The sequence below is a fragment of the Centrocercus urophasianus genome, unplaced genomic scaffold (genome assembly GCF_019232065.1).
Source record: "Centrocercus urophasianus isolate 14NV4802_14NV808 unplaced genomic scaffold, USGS_Curo_1.0 seq_12, whole genome shotgun sequence".
Taxonomy (NCBI): domain Eukaryota; kingdom Metazoa; phylum Chordata; class Aves; order Galliformes; family Phasianidae; genus Centrocercus; species Centrocercus urophasianus.
In genome coordinates, this window is record NW_024884364.1 from 33062284 (window position 1) to 33080732 (window position 18449).

At 38.2% G+C, this 18449-nt stretch overlaps 1 protein-coding gene across 4 annotated transcripts in view; it reads left to right on the forward strand.

Moving 5' to 3' along the window:
- SLC37A1 (solute carrier family 37 member 1) overlaps positions 1 to 18449 on the forward strand; it is a 39129-nt gene that overhangs the window by 8964 nt on the left and 11716 nt on the right. For 3 of the 4 annotated variants that reach the window (XM_042810347.1, XM_042810349.1, XM_042810348.1), the window contains exons 5-13: positions 373 to 451; positions 1237 to 1372; positions 2814 to 2890; positions 4464 to 4630; positions 5401 to 5438; positions 10611 to 10649; positions 12662 to 12745; positions 15729 to 15860; positions 17583 to 17673. In XM_042810347.1, the coding sequence (XP_042666281.1) occupies positions 373 to 451; positions 1237 to 1372; positions 2814 to 2890; positions 4464 to 4630; positions 5401 to 5438; positions 10611 to 10649; positions 12662 to 12745; positions 15729 to 15860; positions 17583 to 17673 (843 nt within the window). The remainder of the gene's footprint in view (positions 1 to 372; positions 452 to 1236; positions 1373 to 2813; positions 2891 to 4463; positions 4631 to 5400; positions 5439 to 10610; positions 10650 to 12661; positions 12746 to 15728; positions 15861 to 17582; positions 17674 to 18449) is intronic. The other variant, XM_042810351.1, reaches the window with a different exon arrangement.

Genomic DNA, 18449 nt, shown 5'->3' on the forward strand with positions numbered 1-18449 from the left:
CTTTTGAGAATAGCCTTTATGGTTTAGTTGTTTGGTGGCTTTTTTTTCCTTGGTTGGGCTCTATTTTTTGTTTGTTTGTTTAAGTAGCTATAGGAAGTGGTACCTTGTGAATAACTTCCTAAGTGATGTTTTGAGTAAAGCAGAATTAAAAGTGGGCCTAGAAATATTTTCCTAATGCGCTACAAGAGAAAGCATAAATTGTAGCCGTTTTTTTTGTTGCTGTTACCAAATGTGTTTTACATAATATGTGCTTAAGTCCAAATAAATATCCAATGTACATCCCCTGTGTCCTATGCATGTCATTTTTCTCATCATATATAAAAATTATTGGCACGTATAAACTGGTGATTTATTTTGAAAATACGTTCTTAGATAAGAATAACTACAAGCAGTTACTGGGAGCACTGGATTACTCATTTCTGTGCGCATACGCAATTGGAATGTATTTAAGGTAAATCTGATTCTCTTGGAAACCTTCATCACTTACTATAGGAGACCATACTATTCCCAATATATTGTCCTATCCTACTGTAAAGTTTCTCTTGAAGAGAATGAGAACTCAAATGTTGATGCTTTCTCCTATATCTGCACTAATTGCTATAGAAAACGGTGCATCTTCCTTAGTTGCCAGTGGTATTATACCTCTTGGTGTGCAGAAAGATTATTTTAACTCTCCCCACTGCCTTGTGCATGAGTGCTTTTCAACTTGCAGTCTAACCTGTATTTCTTTGGGGGTGCACTGGGGTTGGGATGCACATCCCCACATTTTATCCGTGTCCAATACACTTGTGTAGACTGAGGTGGTGTGTCCTGTAGTGAAAGGGCAGTAGCAGACACTATCAAATTGATCCATGGGTTGTTAACTGCCATTTGGAGTTGCCTCTTTTTCTTTACCAAAATTGGAACCTTCATAACTAGAGTCATTAGTGAGAGAGATAAATCTCATTTTAAATGACTGGAGATGTTCCCAGTGCTGTGGGCTATTTGGAGAATGATTCTGTAAGTCACTTCCAATGGGCTTCAGGTGAGTATGTCCCTGAAAGATTGTTGTGCAGATGTTAGTTCTAGGCACTTATTGATCATGAAACATTTATTGTTTTTTTTCTGTCAAGTACTTTACTAGTAAAGTTTCCCTTCAACAAGAATTAAGCAACACCAAGTATTATTTATTCCTGAAAGCCTTATGGTCCAACTTTTAATTACAGCTTTTCTTTTTCTTTCCTTCCACATTTCAAGTGGAATAATAGGAGAACGGCTGCCCATCCGGTACTATCTGACAGTCGGAATGCTTGCTAGCGGGCTCTTCACTGCAATGTTTGGATTGGGTTATTTCTGTAATATACATAATCTGTGGTTTTACATAATGGCCCAGGTAGGCATGATTTTCTTTAGATAGTCTGAGTTTCCATGGTGCTTTTTAATGTTGTGTTGTTATTGTTTCTTTTGAGTTACTAGCTATGATTAGTGGTTAGATGGGAGGATATGAAGGCTGACATCTGTCATCAACAATAACATACAGAAATGATAGAGTAGGTAGCCCCAGGTTTAAAAAAAAAAAAAAAAGAAAAGAAATATTTGAAAACAAATTAGTGTTTTAGTCTGTGGCAAATTCATCGATGATCAAATCTTTGCAAGCTTAGATGTGGATGAGTTTTAAAACAAATGTATTTACTTTTGTCATTCTGCCAAGACCTGAATGATTCATCTTGGCTTTCTCTTCAGGAAAATTACATTTTATGTGCCTAATGTTGGAGTCTCCCACGTTGGTGTGGCTGAGAAACTGTCAGCCTTTTTAATAAACTTTGTTGTGTGGGATTTTTCAGAGTGCTTGTAGATCTAATCGCACATCACAAGAATATTTACCATTGACCCAAAATGGAATTTTGATCATGACCAGTGTATGATTAGCACTTCTGAGTCATTTTGGACAGGTCTGCATCGTGCGCTGTTGCTTTCTTTGCATTATCTTGGTTGCATTTTCACAGCTGGCATGTTTGCGTGGCATGTGTAACATGACTTGCAGCAATACAGACTTGAGCACTGCAAGCTTTTATTTCACCAAGTCACCTGTAAAATGTGTCAGTGCCCCAGGGCTGTTAGCCTGTGTGGTTCCCAAGACTGGAGCCAGCTGCCTTAGGCATAGGCTGTGTGCTTACCAGTGATGTGGACAGTGAGTCCTGTAACAAGAAGGTGTGAGATTGCTTCACTTCATGTTCAGTTGCTCATATGCTGTGATCTTTGGGTTAATGAACGATTGCCTGACAGGTTTTAGGAATTGAGTTAGGATTCCCTTACATCTGTGCAACTTGCAGGCCAAAATATCTCTTACCTCAGTCTGAATACAGTGTATTACGTTTCTCCTCTAAGCTTATTTGCATATGTCTTTTAATCACTTTAAATCCAGTGTTCAAAATTGTCCAGTCTTCGTGAAAGCTTTTTTATTTTTTCACTTATATCCCAAATATTACTTTGCCATATGTTCAAACTGAGTGAAGTATTGTGTAGCCCTTAGAGTTTGGGGAATTGGTTTGCCTGTTCTGTGTTGTGCATGAAATGAGATTTTTGGTAAGCACGTGATTGAATTTTACTTTTTTGTGGTTTGCATTATTGGAAATGTTTCACAGGGGTTCTTCCCTGTCCATAAATATTTCAGCTTGTTTATTCTTGAAAAATAATGCTTTTGAAACCCTCAGTAAACTTCTGAAATCAAAGCACTTGTTCAATCTTCCTGACACAGCACTCAACAGGGATTATGTAGGAACTTAACTTGTCATAGGCTATGCTTATTTATTATTGTTTCTATATGCTTTCAGATAGCTAATGGGTTGGTGCAGACTACTGGCTGGCCAAGTGTCGTTACATGTATTGGCAACTGGTTTGGAAAAGGAAGGTAAGTAATACATAATGCAAAGTTTTGGAAGTACAAATCAGTGCATTCAGGGCTATAAGATTGTAGTCAGTATCTACCTATCGCTTCAGTGATGCTTTGGGATAAAAGAAAAGGTAGGTGGATCCTTGACAGAAGTTTTCTGGTTAGCTTACATTTCAATCTGAAATGTTCTCTTTCATGTCAAATTAGTGTTATCTGGTAACTCCTTTGTTTGATGTTTAATTTTTCAGATGAGTTGTTTTGAAATTCTTGCAAATATTACCAGTCTAAAACCACTTTTGATAAAGGCTGTTATCATGCCTTTTTAATGTGTTTTCATCTGTGTTTCAAAGCAGTTGTCAGAGTACAGCTCTAAAGATATCTTTTTGTCTGATACATTCCTTCTAACACACTTAGAAAAACTTGAAATTTAATTTAAAAAAGAAGAGAGATATCATAGCTGACTTAACCTTTCTTTTTGTCACTTTCTTTAAATAATCCTTTTTCTTCCTTTATTTTTTTTAAATCCTGCATAGAGATCACTCTTAATGCTTGTTTTATCGTAGCATGCAGAAATCTTCCATGAATTTTGTGAGAGCTGCATATTAAATTTATTGCCTCTGATGATGGTTGATGGCTGTAGCATATAGTAATGCTATTTAGTGCTGTCCATTGTAGATATCATCAAAGGAACATTACTGTCAATCAGTTCCAGGGGAGTACATATGAAAATTCAGTATAAATTTTCTATGTAAAATTGTGAGACAGTTGAAAAAATACAGTATCAAACTACTGAAAAGAATTAACAGGTCTGTGCATAGCAGATGCATTCATTCAGATTTTCTTTTTTAAGCAAAAGCAACAGTCTTTAGTTTTAGGAGGCTACATAATGGGCTGTTGGATAGAGCTCTGGTCCAATGTCACTGAGTTTCATTTTGCTACAAATTCCTTGAAACGTGAGCAGACTTCTTGGATCTTGTCTTCAGTCAAAGAAAAAGATTTATTTTATTTAAAATTAGGTTGCTCCAGGTAACCTCCTGCTGAAGGCAAGGCAGTTTTCCCAAGACTTAAAAGGAAAAAAGCCTGCTAACTGCCAACACTTCAGCAGAATTGTTGTGATTTACAGTGGTTCTGCTGGAGCTATTCTATAGCAGCTCTAATGTAGGATTTCCAGGCTGACAAGTTCAGTGCATCTGTGAGTCATGTCTGTGCAGTGTATTTGCAGGACTTCCACTCACAGAAGCATTGGACTTAGCATGTATGTATGCATATGCTATGCAACATCTATATACATGTTTCTACCAAAGAAACTCTTATCTGGATGTATGCAACCCCCCATGGTGCTGTTACATGCAGGATGAGTTCTGTCATGCACAGAGAAGTTCTTGGAACACTTCTCTAAGTATTTAGATGCTTTGAAACTGACAGTTGAAAGGCTAGCATAAAGAAGTGGTCAGTTACAGAGCAATGAGTTTTCAGATATTTCACTGTCACCACAGGCAAGCAGTCTTTTTTTATATGCTTTTTTCAAGATTGCTTATTGTTGGAATAATAAGAAATGTCTGTGGGACTTGTTTGTTTCTTTTTAATGCAGGCGAGGTTTGATCATGGGAATCTGGAATTCACACACATCAGTGGGAAACATCTTGGGATCCTTAATTGCTGCTTATTGGGTATCTACGTGCTGGGGTCTCTCCTTTGTGATGCCTGGTGTTATCATTGCTGTGATGGGGATTGTTTGTTTCCTCTTTCTTATTGAACGTAAGTGCTTTAGTGTGATAGAACCATGAAAGGGCTCATTACTGGCAAATCGTTGTTGTTTAAGCTAAATGACCTGGGGCATAGTAATAACTAGCAATTATTCTTCAAGATACACTTAATACTGCAACAACTTTGTCCTAGAACTAGATTAAGAAAAATCTGTGTGTGTCTGATAAGTTCATACACCCAGATTATCATATCTGAGAGTAACACTTCAGAATTCAGTGCACTGTCCTATCTTTAATCCCCTGTCTTTAAAAAAAAAAACTGTTCAGGTGTCAGACACATCTAAATATTAGAATATCCCACCTGGCTGTAATGTGTATTCTGTGCTACCATTCAATGTATGACATCCGTATTCTGTTCTACAAAATAAAGAGATTGCCTGATAAGAGCAAGTTCTGTGACCTTAAATTAGAAATGAGAAAGAAGTCCTTTCATTTGTGTCTTTGTAGACTTAAAGATAGCAATATGAATGCTTATTTTTCTGCATCTGTCCTGTCTGAGGACGTAAAAAGCTTTGTTGACACAACTAGAATGATGCAATGAACTGGGCTGCCAGATAGAACTGTTGTCTTAGAATGCAAAGGGTACCGTGAAGCATCCTTTTCTGTTTCTCTAAATGTATAACCAGATGTTCATATGAGAACTACTTTTGTGTCCTCTGTACTGTTGGCTTATTGGTAGTAAATTATACTACTGATAAGTGTTTTAAGAGAGATTATTTATGCTTTCTTTCATTATTAACTACGTGCGTTATTGTATTTCAGATCCTAAAGATATAAGTTGCTCCTGCACTCCATCCAGTGTAAGTGAATGTTTTTTCTGCTGTGATTTTTTTTCCTTTTAATATAATATACATGTTTATGGTAGCTCTAGTATTCAAATCATCTTCATGGTCCTTTTGTGCCATGTTGTTATAACTTACCTAGATTTGAAAGAATGATTGGTCCTCTGTGCTTCAGTGGTAAAGCAGAAGCTTACTGTCTACCAAAGCAGTACAAATGAGGAGGTGAATGACTTGGTTTGAGCTAAGGTTTTGCAGCGGATGAACTTAGCACAGCAAACTCAGTAAAAGCTCTTTGTTTTTCTTCATGTTATTTTCCTCCAATCTTCCTGAGTGTATTCAGAGTGTTTTGACCGGTGTCCTTCAGTTTCCCTACTTGCTTGGATATGAGATAGCTGTCAACCATGGCCTATCAAGGATCTCACTGTTAAGAACCCTGTACTGGGTGCTGCAGAAAGTAAAATGCAAGCAGCCCTTTACCTATTATGTGGTCTATGAACCTTGTATCTCTGAGCTTGAACGAAAGGTGGGATATCCCTTGGATAGAGGGAAGGGCAGCAGGAACACATGACTGGGGCAAAGAGGAGCAAAAAATGTATGTAAAGCTGCAGTTCATAGAATCATTAAGGTTAGAAAAAGCCACTAAGATCATCTAATCCAACTGTTAGACATCACCACTGTGCTCATTAAGCTGTATGTGCCATGCCTACAGTGTTCTTGAACACCTGCAGGGATGGTGACTCTCACCTCTTAACTAAAAGATTAAGAGACTAGGGCAAGCAGTCAGTCTGTGGCAGAGAATTTTGTTGTGATACAGTACAGCCTTTATTTAAACCAAGCTAATCGGAATTACTACGGACTGTATTGATATTAATGAAGAACTGTGAAGTGGAGAGAAAAATAACTTGTACTTAGTGATATTGGTCACTTGACAGTGCTATGTTGTGTTTGTGTTGTGTTTTTTTTTTTTTTTTTGTGGAGTCATAGAATGATTTAATTTGGAAAGGACCTCAGTAGGTCATCTGATCCTACCCTCTGCTTGTATTAGGACTGACTTTTACATTGGATTAGACTGATTAAGGACTCTCTAGTTAAATTTTGAAATCTCCGAGAACAGAGATATGTTATTTCTCTTTAAATATTAGGTGAGTTTTAAAATGTGTCAGTTATGCAGTTTACTGCTGTCAAAACAGTCTACATGTGAATACATAAGCTTTCTTTGTCTTGCTGAAGATTACATGCGTTCTTCCTTGTGCCGTTGTGGCAGCAAAACTCTAGCTTTCAGTTGCTTCTAAAAGAAAATCCTTTTGTTCAAATATTTAGTACAGGGTTGTTCAAACACTGTTTAAAGTAAGTTGGTTAGTAGGTGAGCTCTGGTACTGAGATGTTTGCCCAGTACCCTTAACACAGAAGTTCAATTTTTGTGCGCTCAGAATTAAGTAATGTAGAAATCTATGTCAGTGATAAAGAGATGCGCCTTTGAAAACTTCAGCTGCTATGTGAGAATCGTAGAATGGCTTGGGTTGGAAAGGACCTCAAGAATCATCAAGTTCCAACATCCCTTCCACATGCAGGGTTGCCATTCACTAGATCAAATATACTAAATCAGATTGCCCAGTGCCCCGTCCATCCTGGCTTCCAGGGATGGGGCATCCACAACCTCTTTGGGCAACCTGTGCCAGCACTTCACCACTGTCTCAGTAAAAAAAACTTCTGTACATATAATCTAAATCATCCTTCCTTTAGTTTAAAACCATTCCACTTTATTTTATCACTATCTACCTGTGTAAAAAGTTCATTTCCCTCATTTTTATAAACTCTTTAAATATTGGAAGGCTGCAATAAGGTCTCCCTGCAGCCTTCTCTCAAGGCTTCTCTCAAGCCCAGGTTGTTCCACCTGTCTTCATAGGAGAGCTGCTCCAGCCCTTAGATCATCTTCATGACCCTCCTCTGGATCCTCTCCAAAAGTTCCAAATCTTTCCTGTGTTAGGGGCCCCAGACTTGAATACAGTACTCCAGCTAAGGCCTCATGACAGCAGAGCAGAGGGGGACAATCACCTCTCTCCCCCTGCTGGCCACTCCACTTCTGATGGAACCCAGGATAACATTGGCCTTCCATGCTGCAAGCACACTGCTGGCTCATGTTCACTTTTTCATATCGGGACCCCTAAATCCTTCTCAACAGGGTTACTCTCAAGGAATTTTTCTTCCAGTTTGTATACATATCTGAGATTAGCTCGACCCAAGTGCAAAACCACTCACTTTACTTTGTTGAACATCATTAGGTTCACAAGAGACCACTTTTTGAGTTTAAGGTCCCTTTGCATGGCATCTTTTCCTTCTGCTGTATCAAGCCACTCAGCTTAGTGTCATCAGCAAACTTGCTGAGGATGCACTTAATCCCATCATCAATGTCATTGATGAATATGTTAAAGAGTACCTGTCCCAAGACAGACACCTGTGGGACACTGCCCATTACCAGCCTCCACCTGGACATAGAGCCATTGGCCACAACCTTCTGGCTACAGCCTTCCAACCAATTCCTTATCCAGTGAATAGTCCATCCTTCAAATTCACGTCTCTCCAACTTAGTGATAAGGATGCAGTGGGAGACCATGTAAAAGACTTCGCAGAAGTCCAGGTAGATGACATGAGCTGCCTTCCCTTTGTCCACTGATCCCGTCACTCCATCATAGAAGGTGACCAGATTGGTCAGGCACGACTTTCCCTTTGTTAAGCTATGCTGACTGTCTCAGATCACCTGCTTGTCCCTCATGTGCCTTAACATGTCTTCCAGGAGGACTTGTACAATGATCTTCCCAGGTACAGAAGTGAGGCTCACCATCCTGAAGTTCCCGAGGTCCTCTTTCCTCCCTTTCTTGTAGGTGGAAATGATGTTTCCTTTTTTTCCAGTCCTCAAGGACTTCACGTGACAGCCACAACTTTTCAAATATGGTGGAAAGTGGCTCAGCAGCCACCTTAGCCAACTCCCTTAGGACTCTGAGTCACTGGGGTGCGTGTCATCCTGCCCCATGGACTTGTACACATTCATTCTCATGAGAAGTAGATTCCTTTCTTGATTTGTGTATCTGTAACGCAAGAGGAGGGAGGCAATTCAAGCAGAAAGAAAAATAACAGACAAGGAAAAAAAACAAAAAGGAGAGTACTTGGGAGACCAATTATGTTACAGAATGTCATCACTATCCTCCTGTTGTTCCAGAATATGTTTGTGGGTTCATCTCTGTTTCATGTTCAGTAAGACTTTGGTATGTGTTTGTTTCTACTGTAACTAAAACGCAGAGCAGTATTTTGCTCCAGGCTATTTCTCCTTTGACTCCCAGGGACCCGTGGGCAGTCAAGTCTGCTACATTTTCAACTAGGTCTTCGGAAGAACAAGAGAGCAAATATAGGTCTCAGGGTTTCCTGTGTGTGACAGCAAGTCAAGGCTGCTGAGGAGTGTGTTAGAGGCAGGGTCCGAAGGAATCCCATATGTCTTTTCATAAAGTAGAGAATTACTATATGTGAAAGCTGTCTGCACGTATATGTGAACTGCACCTACTGGTTTCAGGTATCACAGACAGATTGTTCAGGGATGATTTCTGCTTTTTACTGTGTTCACCTTCCCCTCCTCCCCCCCCTTCCCCCCAAAAAAAAATCTTAGATAGATGGCTTTTTATGTTGTAAATTCTCTCTTTTCTTGAATAGTAACTGATGGTGACTCTTCTGCTGTCTGTTATTTTTTTTTCTTTACCAGTTAATGGATTTTTTTCTCATATGGAAGTTTCCTGATAAAGCTTCTGATTGCCTTTAATGGTCTGTGGAACTCCTATTCTTAGTTTGTTGCTGTGAGATAATTTGTACTTACAATGAGCTCTGTATTTTTCATTTATTGCTTTTTCACTTATTAAAGGTAACTTCTGTCAAATATGAGAATCGTTTACATGACTTGTAGAGACTCCTAACAGGAGGCATTTTTTCCTTGGGCTTTATGTCGTTCACAAGTTCTCCTGCAAAAATGTCAGCTGCTTCTATAATACCTTGAGCATAATATTGTCAGTATTGGCTCTTAAGCTTTGTGAAAGTAAATGTTTACTATTTGTCTCTAATGCACTTTTATTGGGAAGCATGACTAAGAAATTGCATGCAATGGCCTGTTCGTATGCCTCAAGGAGCTAGTAATAAAAAAAGGCATTCAATATCTACATCGTACTGATGTTTTTAACTAGAAGCCAGTATTTTTAGGGGTTTATTTTCCCCTATTTTCCCCTTCTGTTCACCACAATTTCCCCTTTCTGGGACTGTCCTTTGACCTAATCTCCAGGGCATCAGTAAGATCTCTGCACCATGCGCAGTCTCATTGTATAGCATTGCATTTGGCATTCTGTTTCCCTGGAAACCTTACTCTGCATAGCAGAAGGCATCACTTCTTCCTTCCCTATTCTGCGTATCCACATCTGAAAATATTCAAGGGTTTTGTGAAGTATTTCCCTGCCTGCCTCTAATGTTTCTCAGATTCTCTCTTGGGAAGCTGTATACCACTTTAATTGCTTATATATCTCACTTCAGACCTGTGTGGTCTATGAATTACCTTGGGTCACAGTTTCTGCTCACTATGGGGAGGGCGGTTTTAAAAGTTAAGGAAATCGACAAGAATAGAAGTCTGAGAAGATCTCCTAAAAATGCAGATGTGGTAGTTATTGTATCTGATTGCTGAATTGAAGGAAAAAAAAGAAAAAGAAAAAGGAAGGAAGATACATGTAATAAGACAGACTGTTATCACTGGGAACAAACTTCCAAACTTGTTAACCAAGGGTTAAAATTTGCTGGCGTACATAAAATGTCACTCTGTGCTCAGTCATCTCAGGTGACAACCAGAACAACTTGTGCTTTTGCAAATAGGTAGAAATTATTATTAAATATTATTTAAGAAATCAAGGAAACATGCCTATTTGTTTTGCTCATAAGGCTGTAGCTTGTCACTTAGGACAAATATTTTGATTGGGTGCAGACAGCTGTGCCAGTTGGTGCCAAAAGCTGAACCTCTAAATGGAAGAATGAGGCTGGTTAAGTTCAAAGACAATTGAAATAAATAGGGAAGAATTTAAGATATGTTCATATTAAGATTTAAAGGTTAGGTTAGTCTCTCTGTGATATCACTATCTTAGATGAATTTGGTCTACTGTTTATTTGCAGCGTGATCATGAGCCCAGTATTTCTACAGAGTTTGTAGTGGTGAGTAATCTGATTTCACTGAGTTGTCCAGAAGAACAGATGGAGAGCCAAGCACAGAGCCTCGGATGTGCAGTTCTCGTTCCTTATTCAGCAGTTCCTTCAGTTGTGCTTTGTTTGCTCATTTGACTCTGATTTATGAATCTGGGATTTGCTTCAAGACATTTGATTATAATAAAGGGCTTTTGAGTACTGCAATTGGAAACTTAATCTGCAGCATTCCAGAAGGATATACCCATGACAAATGCAAGCAAGAAGTCCATGGGCTTTATTATATGTTGATGTACTATTTATCATCAAAATTGAAGGAAAGGTTTAATGGCATTTGTAAAATATGATTATTTAAAACTGTATTTATTGCTTCTAGTCTTTTCTCCCTGTGCTTTCTTTTTATTTTTTTTTTCCTTCTCATAAGTACACATATTCATTGCAGCCTGTTCATACAGACTTGCCTTTATTGTCTAAGAACTTTCTTTAACCTGACTTGCATTTCCAGGAAACCTAGCTCTCTTAAATTCCTTTGGCAACGTGCTTGTGCTTTTAGAAGAAACCTGCAGTTTTTATCTTAATGAAAAGAAGAAAGATGTTCTAAGCATTAAATGTGCAGCCTCTATGTTTAGTCCTTATCCCAAGACATTTCCTTTTTGCCACAGTAAATCTTATTTTTTCAAGTCAAATGAAAGTCTTGTTTTTTTGGTTTGGTTTTTTTTTTTTTGTTTTTGGGTTTTTGGTTTTTCTCTACAGATAATGGATTTTTTTTTTCCCCACAGATTGTTATAAATCACTTTCTGACAAGAGTTTAATTTTCTGTAAGACAAAAACCTGTTCTTCTGCCCATGGGTGTTATTCAATTTTTTTGCAGAATGTATGGCCAAGACTGCTTGTGCCTCAGCTCTGCATTGTGCAGCACAAATTTTGGTATTCATCCTCACCTCTCAGAAGTTTTTTGCCCTCTTAGGAGGATTTGATTGATGAAAGGCGGTTTGTGTAAAGAAAACTGCATTATATGTCCTTGTATTTTTGTTGGGCAGGAGTTACCACGTGATTCATCTTGAATTAAAATGTTCAGTGAGGACAGGCATTCTTTTTTTGGTTTGTGGTGGTTTCTCATTCATTTGTTTTGATGTGGCATTCAGAATGTGATTTGGCACTTGGGAAGCAGATATCTCACCCCTGAGGAATGCGCAGTGCCTCTTACGGTGTTAGCAATAGGTTCTCCTTCCCTGACCACAAGCCTGCATTGAGGCTGTATATTTATTTCACTAGGCACATCATAGTCTCCTTGGCATGTCATTTTAGGCTGAGGATCTCACGATGGAGTTTTATAAGGAATGTAATTTTGGTGTGAACTGATGCAGTAATGCACAGGGTAATAAATAGATGTAAAAAGCAGTGCATTAGTTCAGGTCCATCTAGGGCCTAAAACACAACTCGTTGCCTTGATTTCTGTGTACCCCAGAGGCTCTCTGACTTTTTAGTAATCCTCCGGAAGCCCCAGGCGCATGGTCTCTGGTTCACTTCTGAGTTGGAATGGAGTGAACTTAAACAAGTGGAAGACACTTTTAGCTTAAATGGGTGGAGAAATAAAGAAACAAAGTTTTTCTGGGAAAATAGAATTAAATAAAAATCTGTAGTTGTCACTGAGATAATTTCCATAGGAGAAAAAAATGTCAGCAATGCCAAAGGAAGCTCAGTAGAGAAAAAAGCTGGTAAGATGGTGGAAAAATGGTGGCTGTGCTCTAAATTCAGTATAAGGCTGCTTTGTAAAAAACAGTATGACTTAAGCCTCCAAAGACATTTTTAATTGCATTTTACATATATTGCCATAGGTCTCTGTAAGAGCTTAAACACAAAACACACACAAATGCATTTAATTAAGGATTCTTCATTTGGGATTATGCTATATGTTGATGCTATGATATGCATAGGCTTCATTTGTGAAGAAATTGTTAGCACTATGTAATCCTTTACAAATCAGGTAACAGAAGTATGAGGGGTTGTTATTTTTCTTTCAGAGTTCTAAAGCATTCCTGAATGGTGCATCTCGGTTCAGAGTCCAGATGACAACCTTAAATGCCAAGGAAACTAGCAAGTCTCAGGTAAAATGTGATGTGTTATTGTAAAGCAGTATAGTAGACTTTCTAAACATCACGCAGGAAATTTACAGTAGATATACTGTTGGCAAAGGTTGGTCTTTCTTTGTAATGCTGAAATCTGGTTTCCTTTCCATACACAAATGTGACATCAGATAAGGGATCTAATCATTATCTTGCATAGGTACTGCAGGAGAGATTAATAAGATAGCATGGTAACTTATTTGGTCTTAATTTGTGATCTTTGTACAGTTCAGCAGATGTAATGCAGTGCCAGATATTTTCAAGACAACCCATTTGAAATCCTTTAAATATTTCAGTGGATATATCTGTCCCTTCCCTGCAGTCTCACTTGTCTCCTTATGTAAAGTAATAAATGTGCGTACTTACAGGTGCGTGCATGGATACAAAGTTCTAAATATGAGCAGTTACTCACAGGAATAATGGTTAAAGCATGCAACTGTAATTGCTGGTAATTATCACTGGAAACTGAACTCTGGATGTGCCAATTTATAGGCAAAAAGGAATTTTATCTTGTGATGAAAATTAACTGAAGAAATTCCATTTGAAATACTGTATTTGTATTCAGTACACTTCACACATGATATCCTGAGAGGATAGCCTTTTGTTTATTTTTTGTTAACACTTCCTTAGGACTTTTACAGGAAAACAGAAACTTCCTGGTCTCTTCAACAGTAATTGGCATTGATGGAAAGGTTTTGTACTCTTTAAGAACAAGCTCCACCAGTATTTTGGTTGACTCTCTGTAGCTCCTGCAATCAGTGCAGTGTAATCTTTGTTCAGTGGTTTGGAATAAATGTCAGTAAACTCAGTTCAGAGTACCACTGAGCTTACTTAGTGTACCAAGTTTACTCATGTTCATTTTGAGTCACCTAAGAGCAGTCTCCAGCCCAGAAACCATTTGGCAGTATAACTTGACAACCATCTGGAAGATAAAGGGAGAAGATTTAAGAATCTAAGTAGGTGTCTGTAGACAAGTCATGAAGACAGAGCTAAAATATAGTCAGCAAATTAGTACACATGGATTTCTTCTCTAACTATGCAGAGAGTCTGCATAGCAAGTAGGCAGAGAAGAGACACTCTTGCACGACAAACCAGGAAGGCACTTAATGGCAATCCTTTCAATATTCCCTTTTTTTTTTTTTTTTTTTTTCCCTACTAGCTGAGTTATATCTGTATTATAGAGTACTGGCAGGGCAACTGTTTTTGTTGTTGTTGTTTATCTGGCTTTGGGTTTTTGTTTGTTTTTTAGAAGAAGAAAAAACGAGGGTTGGGGGGAATCCCCTTTTTATCACTGCTAATTCCAAAAGGTAGTCTTGTCTGAATGAACACCTCTGCTTTTTAAAACAGTTGTGTTATGGTGATACTGAGATGAGGATCACTGTCAGCTTTTCTGCCTGTGCAGGCAGCAGTTGTTCTGCTCCTATGAGCCAATCCTCCTCCGAGCACACTGGAGTGGCAACCTTGACTGATTATTTTTTTTTTAAATAACTTGTCAACTACTGTAAAAAGGAGACACTTAGTAAATGCAACAATCATGGTATTGGCCATGTGACCTGGATATCTGCATGTTTTTGTTACTGCTGATGACAGATTGGTCTCTTAAAAATAGTACAAAACGAAGGGATAATGAATCTTTCTCCAGAGATGAAGAGTGTATAATCACACTCCGTTACAAACTGACAAGGCTGAACCATAGTATCTCTGCTAAGCACAAATAGATGTTTTTATTAATTATTCAGCTATGTGCAATGCAGACATTCCATTTTGTTGGTAAAAGTTTCAAGTCTGAGTTACTAAATAAGTTATTTGGATTTCAGTCACTCTCACTGCCACATTTAACCCTCTGTATTTGTGTAAGTTTCCTAGAATAATAGGATTGTTTGACATGGAAGGAGCCTTTAAAGGTCAAAAGTACTGCATATGTAATGACATCTCATTTTCTTTACTAAAATACAGCCAAATTCAAATGAGGCTTAATTCTTCAGTAAGGCTTTATTCAAAAGCACAAGAATGGAAAGGAGGAAGACAGTACGTAGAATACGTTTATAACTTGTAGATGCATAGAGCTGGGTAAGCTTCTCCAAGAGCAGTAAAAGTGAGGGTAGCTAAAACCTGTTCTTTTTCTTACTTGGCAAAGAAGTACTATTAATAACTGCATTTCTTTTTTTTCAGCTGTAAGATGTAAATTTCCAATTCTATTGTGAGTTCACTGTGGTTGATGGATAAAAATAAGCTGCGCTCATGGCTAGACTGGGGCAGCTTATTCGTGTCGAGTGATAATTCACTCACTAGTATTTTTAGCAGCCAGTGGAACTATTATTAGAATAAAATACTTCCTAGTGGTAAAAAAGAACTCAGAATTTAGTTCCTAGGCAATACTGGTTAACGTCAGGCTTTTCAAAACTTGTGGATTGCAGTTCTCAAATGGGACAGAGGTGAAAAATCAGTGCTTAACATGAAGAACTCACTGTCCGTACCTCACTTGGAAAAATGGGCTGGTCTATAATTTAAACAGTGAACAAGATGTTACAGAATCTGGAAAACAAGCTTGATATTAATACATAGAAAAGATAATGATTGGTTTTGTACAGAAATGTAGATTTTCAGTTGTAATTAGACCACATTTAAGTAGCGAAATTGGAAATTATTTTTTTCCTTTAGGCCATATTATGATATGTAAGTTTTTTGCAGCTTGAAATAAGCCACTACAGAGTGAAAACTTGATTCCATAAGTAAACAAGCCAGCATAAACAATCAGACTTATTTCACTCTGTTTTTCATATACACTGTTTGGTTTCTCTATATCCTCTATATCCAAATCAAGATATTTAAAAAGTTGTAACTATCTGTAATAAAATAGATACGTTTGTTTAAGAAATTATTTTGGAATGATTTGCTGATTTGATATGTGTTTTGATACATTGTTCTCTTCTCTTGTGTATGGTGCCACTGGGGGGAATTGCAGGATTCAGAAATGCAGCATTTGCTTATTGACAGCGAAAATTCCGTGACATCACAGAACTCCAGTTCTATGGGCACTGGGGAAGGCAGACATGGGACATCAGCTATCAGCTTCCTTGGGGCTTTGCGAATACCTGTGAGTATGTGTGCTGTTGTTGCCTGTTCCTGTAGGAATCAGGTTTTGCCTCCGTGTTTCCATGAAGTTCTAGATGAAGTGATAGACATCACTAACTTTGCATCACGAGCTTTGATTGGTGACTCTGGTGTACATAGGCTGAAGCAGATTTTGATGCACGAGACAAACATTTAGGCTCCAGTGTTGTTCTTTTTCAGCCTGTAACACGGAAGTTCACTGGTGTCAATTAGAGATACGTGTATTAGGAATGGAATAGCTTAAGCATTTTTCAGAGTCAGATCTTTCTTCCGTGGATTATGTTTTACACTTCTCAACATTGTTTTTTAAGGTTTTCATTTTAAAATCTCTTATATAGTTTGTATTGACAAGTTTGAGATAGTCAAAGCATCCAGACAGCTGGTAGAAGAAAGGAAAAGAAATTTCTTGTACTTCAGGAACAGTAGGTCTTGATTGTACTGTCAGCTTGAAGTCTATCAGCATCAATGCAATGCAGAAGTAATAAGAATTATACCTGCACTGATTTAGATCAGGTGTAAAGGTAGAGGGGGAAGTCCCAGGACCCAACCACTGTATTCCTGCATCCTCTCACTCTATCAATCTGATTCTCTGTCTCAATTGTTTTTCCTGTGGCAAAGTGGAAAAAATATGTAGAAAAATTGCTTCTAAAGTTCTCTGCACCTCCTCAGTATTTTTCCTGCCATACAACTGTTGGTGAAGTAGAGCCAGCCGTATGTGGTCCTTGCAGTATACCATGCTAGGAATTTAAAAATGTCTGTCTTTAGCAAGAAAATATCAGTTTAAGGGGAATGAAGGTAAGTCACTGTGGCACTTTAGTTACAGGTCTGTGCAGAATCACCAAGATCGGAAAAGACTTAAAGATCACCCAGTCCAACCATCCACCCATCACCAATAGTTCTCACTAAACCATGTCTCTCAACATAAAATCCAAACGTTCCTTGAACACCCCCAGGGTCGGTGACTCCACCACCCCCCTGGGCAGCCCATCCCAGTGCCTGACCACCCTTTTTGAAAAGTAATACTTCCTAATGTCCAGCCTGAATCTCCCCTGGGGCAGCTTGAAGCCATTCCCTCTAGTCCTATCACCAGTTACACTGGTGATAAGGAGAGAAGAGGCTGACCCCTCACTACAGCTCACAACCTCCCTTCAGGTAGTTATAGAGAGCAAGTAACTATACCTTCCATATATCCATCAAGAGAGGAGATTGAATAAATTAGTACTTGAAATAGGCATCTGCCACATCTATGATTTGTTCTTGCTGCTTAGTAATTTGAGCTGTGTCATACCGGTTAACTGGCTGTTTTTTAAAGAGTGTGACAATAAGGGAGAGGTCTTAGAGCCATCAGAAAGATAAATGTAAATAACATAAAAGTATATTCATTTCTCTGCAATATGATTGCACCTTGCATAGAAAGTCTCTAAATTAGGAAAATAAGTCATGCAGCTGTCCGAATAATATCCGATCCTTTCTGTTTATTTTAGTGTTCTCTATTCAGTTCAGTGTAATTAAGGGAATGTATATAAGCAGAATACTGTAGTCTGCTCTGATTGTGAGCTTTCTTTTGTCAAGGGAAAAATGTCTTTTGGGAATTCTTGAGAGAAAATGTGTAAAATGCTTCTTAGAAATATTTCTATAATGGTCTTTGAAAGTAGATAATAACCATTATCAAGATACTGACTTCCTATTTCCTTTGTTTTCTTAGGGAGTCATAGAGTTTTCCCTATGTCTTTTGTTTGCAAAGCTTGTGAGCTATACTTTTCTCTTCTGGCTTCCCCTCTATATCACAAATGTAGGTAAGTATCACAGTAAGGGGAAACAGAATTATGACTATGAAGTGTCTAGAAATATGGGCTTAATAAATAAGAGAGTAAACGTTACTGCTTCTGAAATAGGCTGTCTTTGCTAGAGTAGCAGGAGGGCTGTAAGGCACCAACTGAGATGTTTCTCATTAAATTCAGTATGATGAGAAGACATTAAAAAAAAATTAAATTTAAAAAAAAAAAAAAAAAAAAAAAAAAGAAAGAAAGAAAGTGGATCGTCTTCAACAATTCCAACCTGTAATGCTGTGGCTCTTGCAAACCCATTCTTTAAAGGTGCTTTGAATTACCAAAGTGCAAAACTACTAAAATGCAGACAAACTTCTTTATCTGTTCACTAGTGCTGTTTTTCACTGAAGAGTGCAGAGGAAGGAGTTCTCCCTATACAGAGAGTTCTTGTGAGTGATGATGTGACCTTTAAATCCCCAGCTAACAAAAATGCATTGTTGGCTGAGTCTAGCAGTAGCAGACAGTGGAGCGAGACAAGTTTAACAACCCATGAAAACACACTCGGCTGGAAATACTATAGCTAACGGCTGTTGTGTGGACTCCCAAGTAACCAGTGCTACCTTGAAAGCAGCTGCCTGGTAATAGAAGATATTTATCAACAGTCCTCCAATCTGTGCTGTAGCAGATTTATTGTTGGTGAGGTTATGGTAGCACCATTGACACCTCTGCTGCTCTTTCAAGTGTATTGCAGAAGCTTTTAAACAATACATACCAAAGGAGTTTAGAAATTTAGCTGCTTTTGA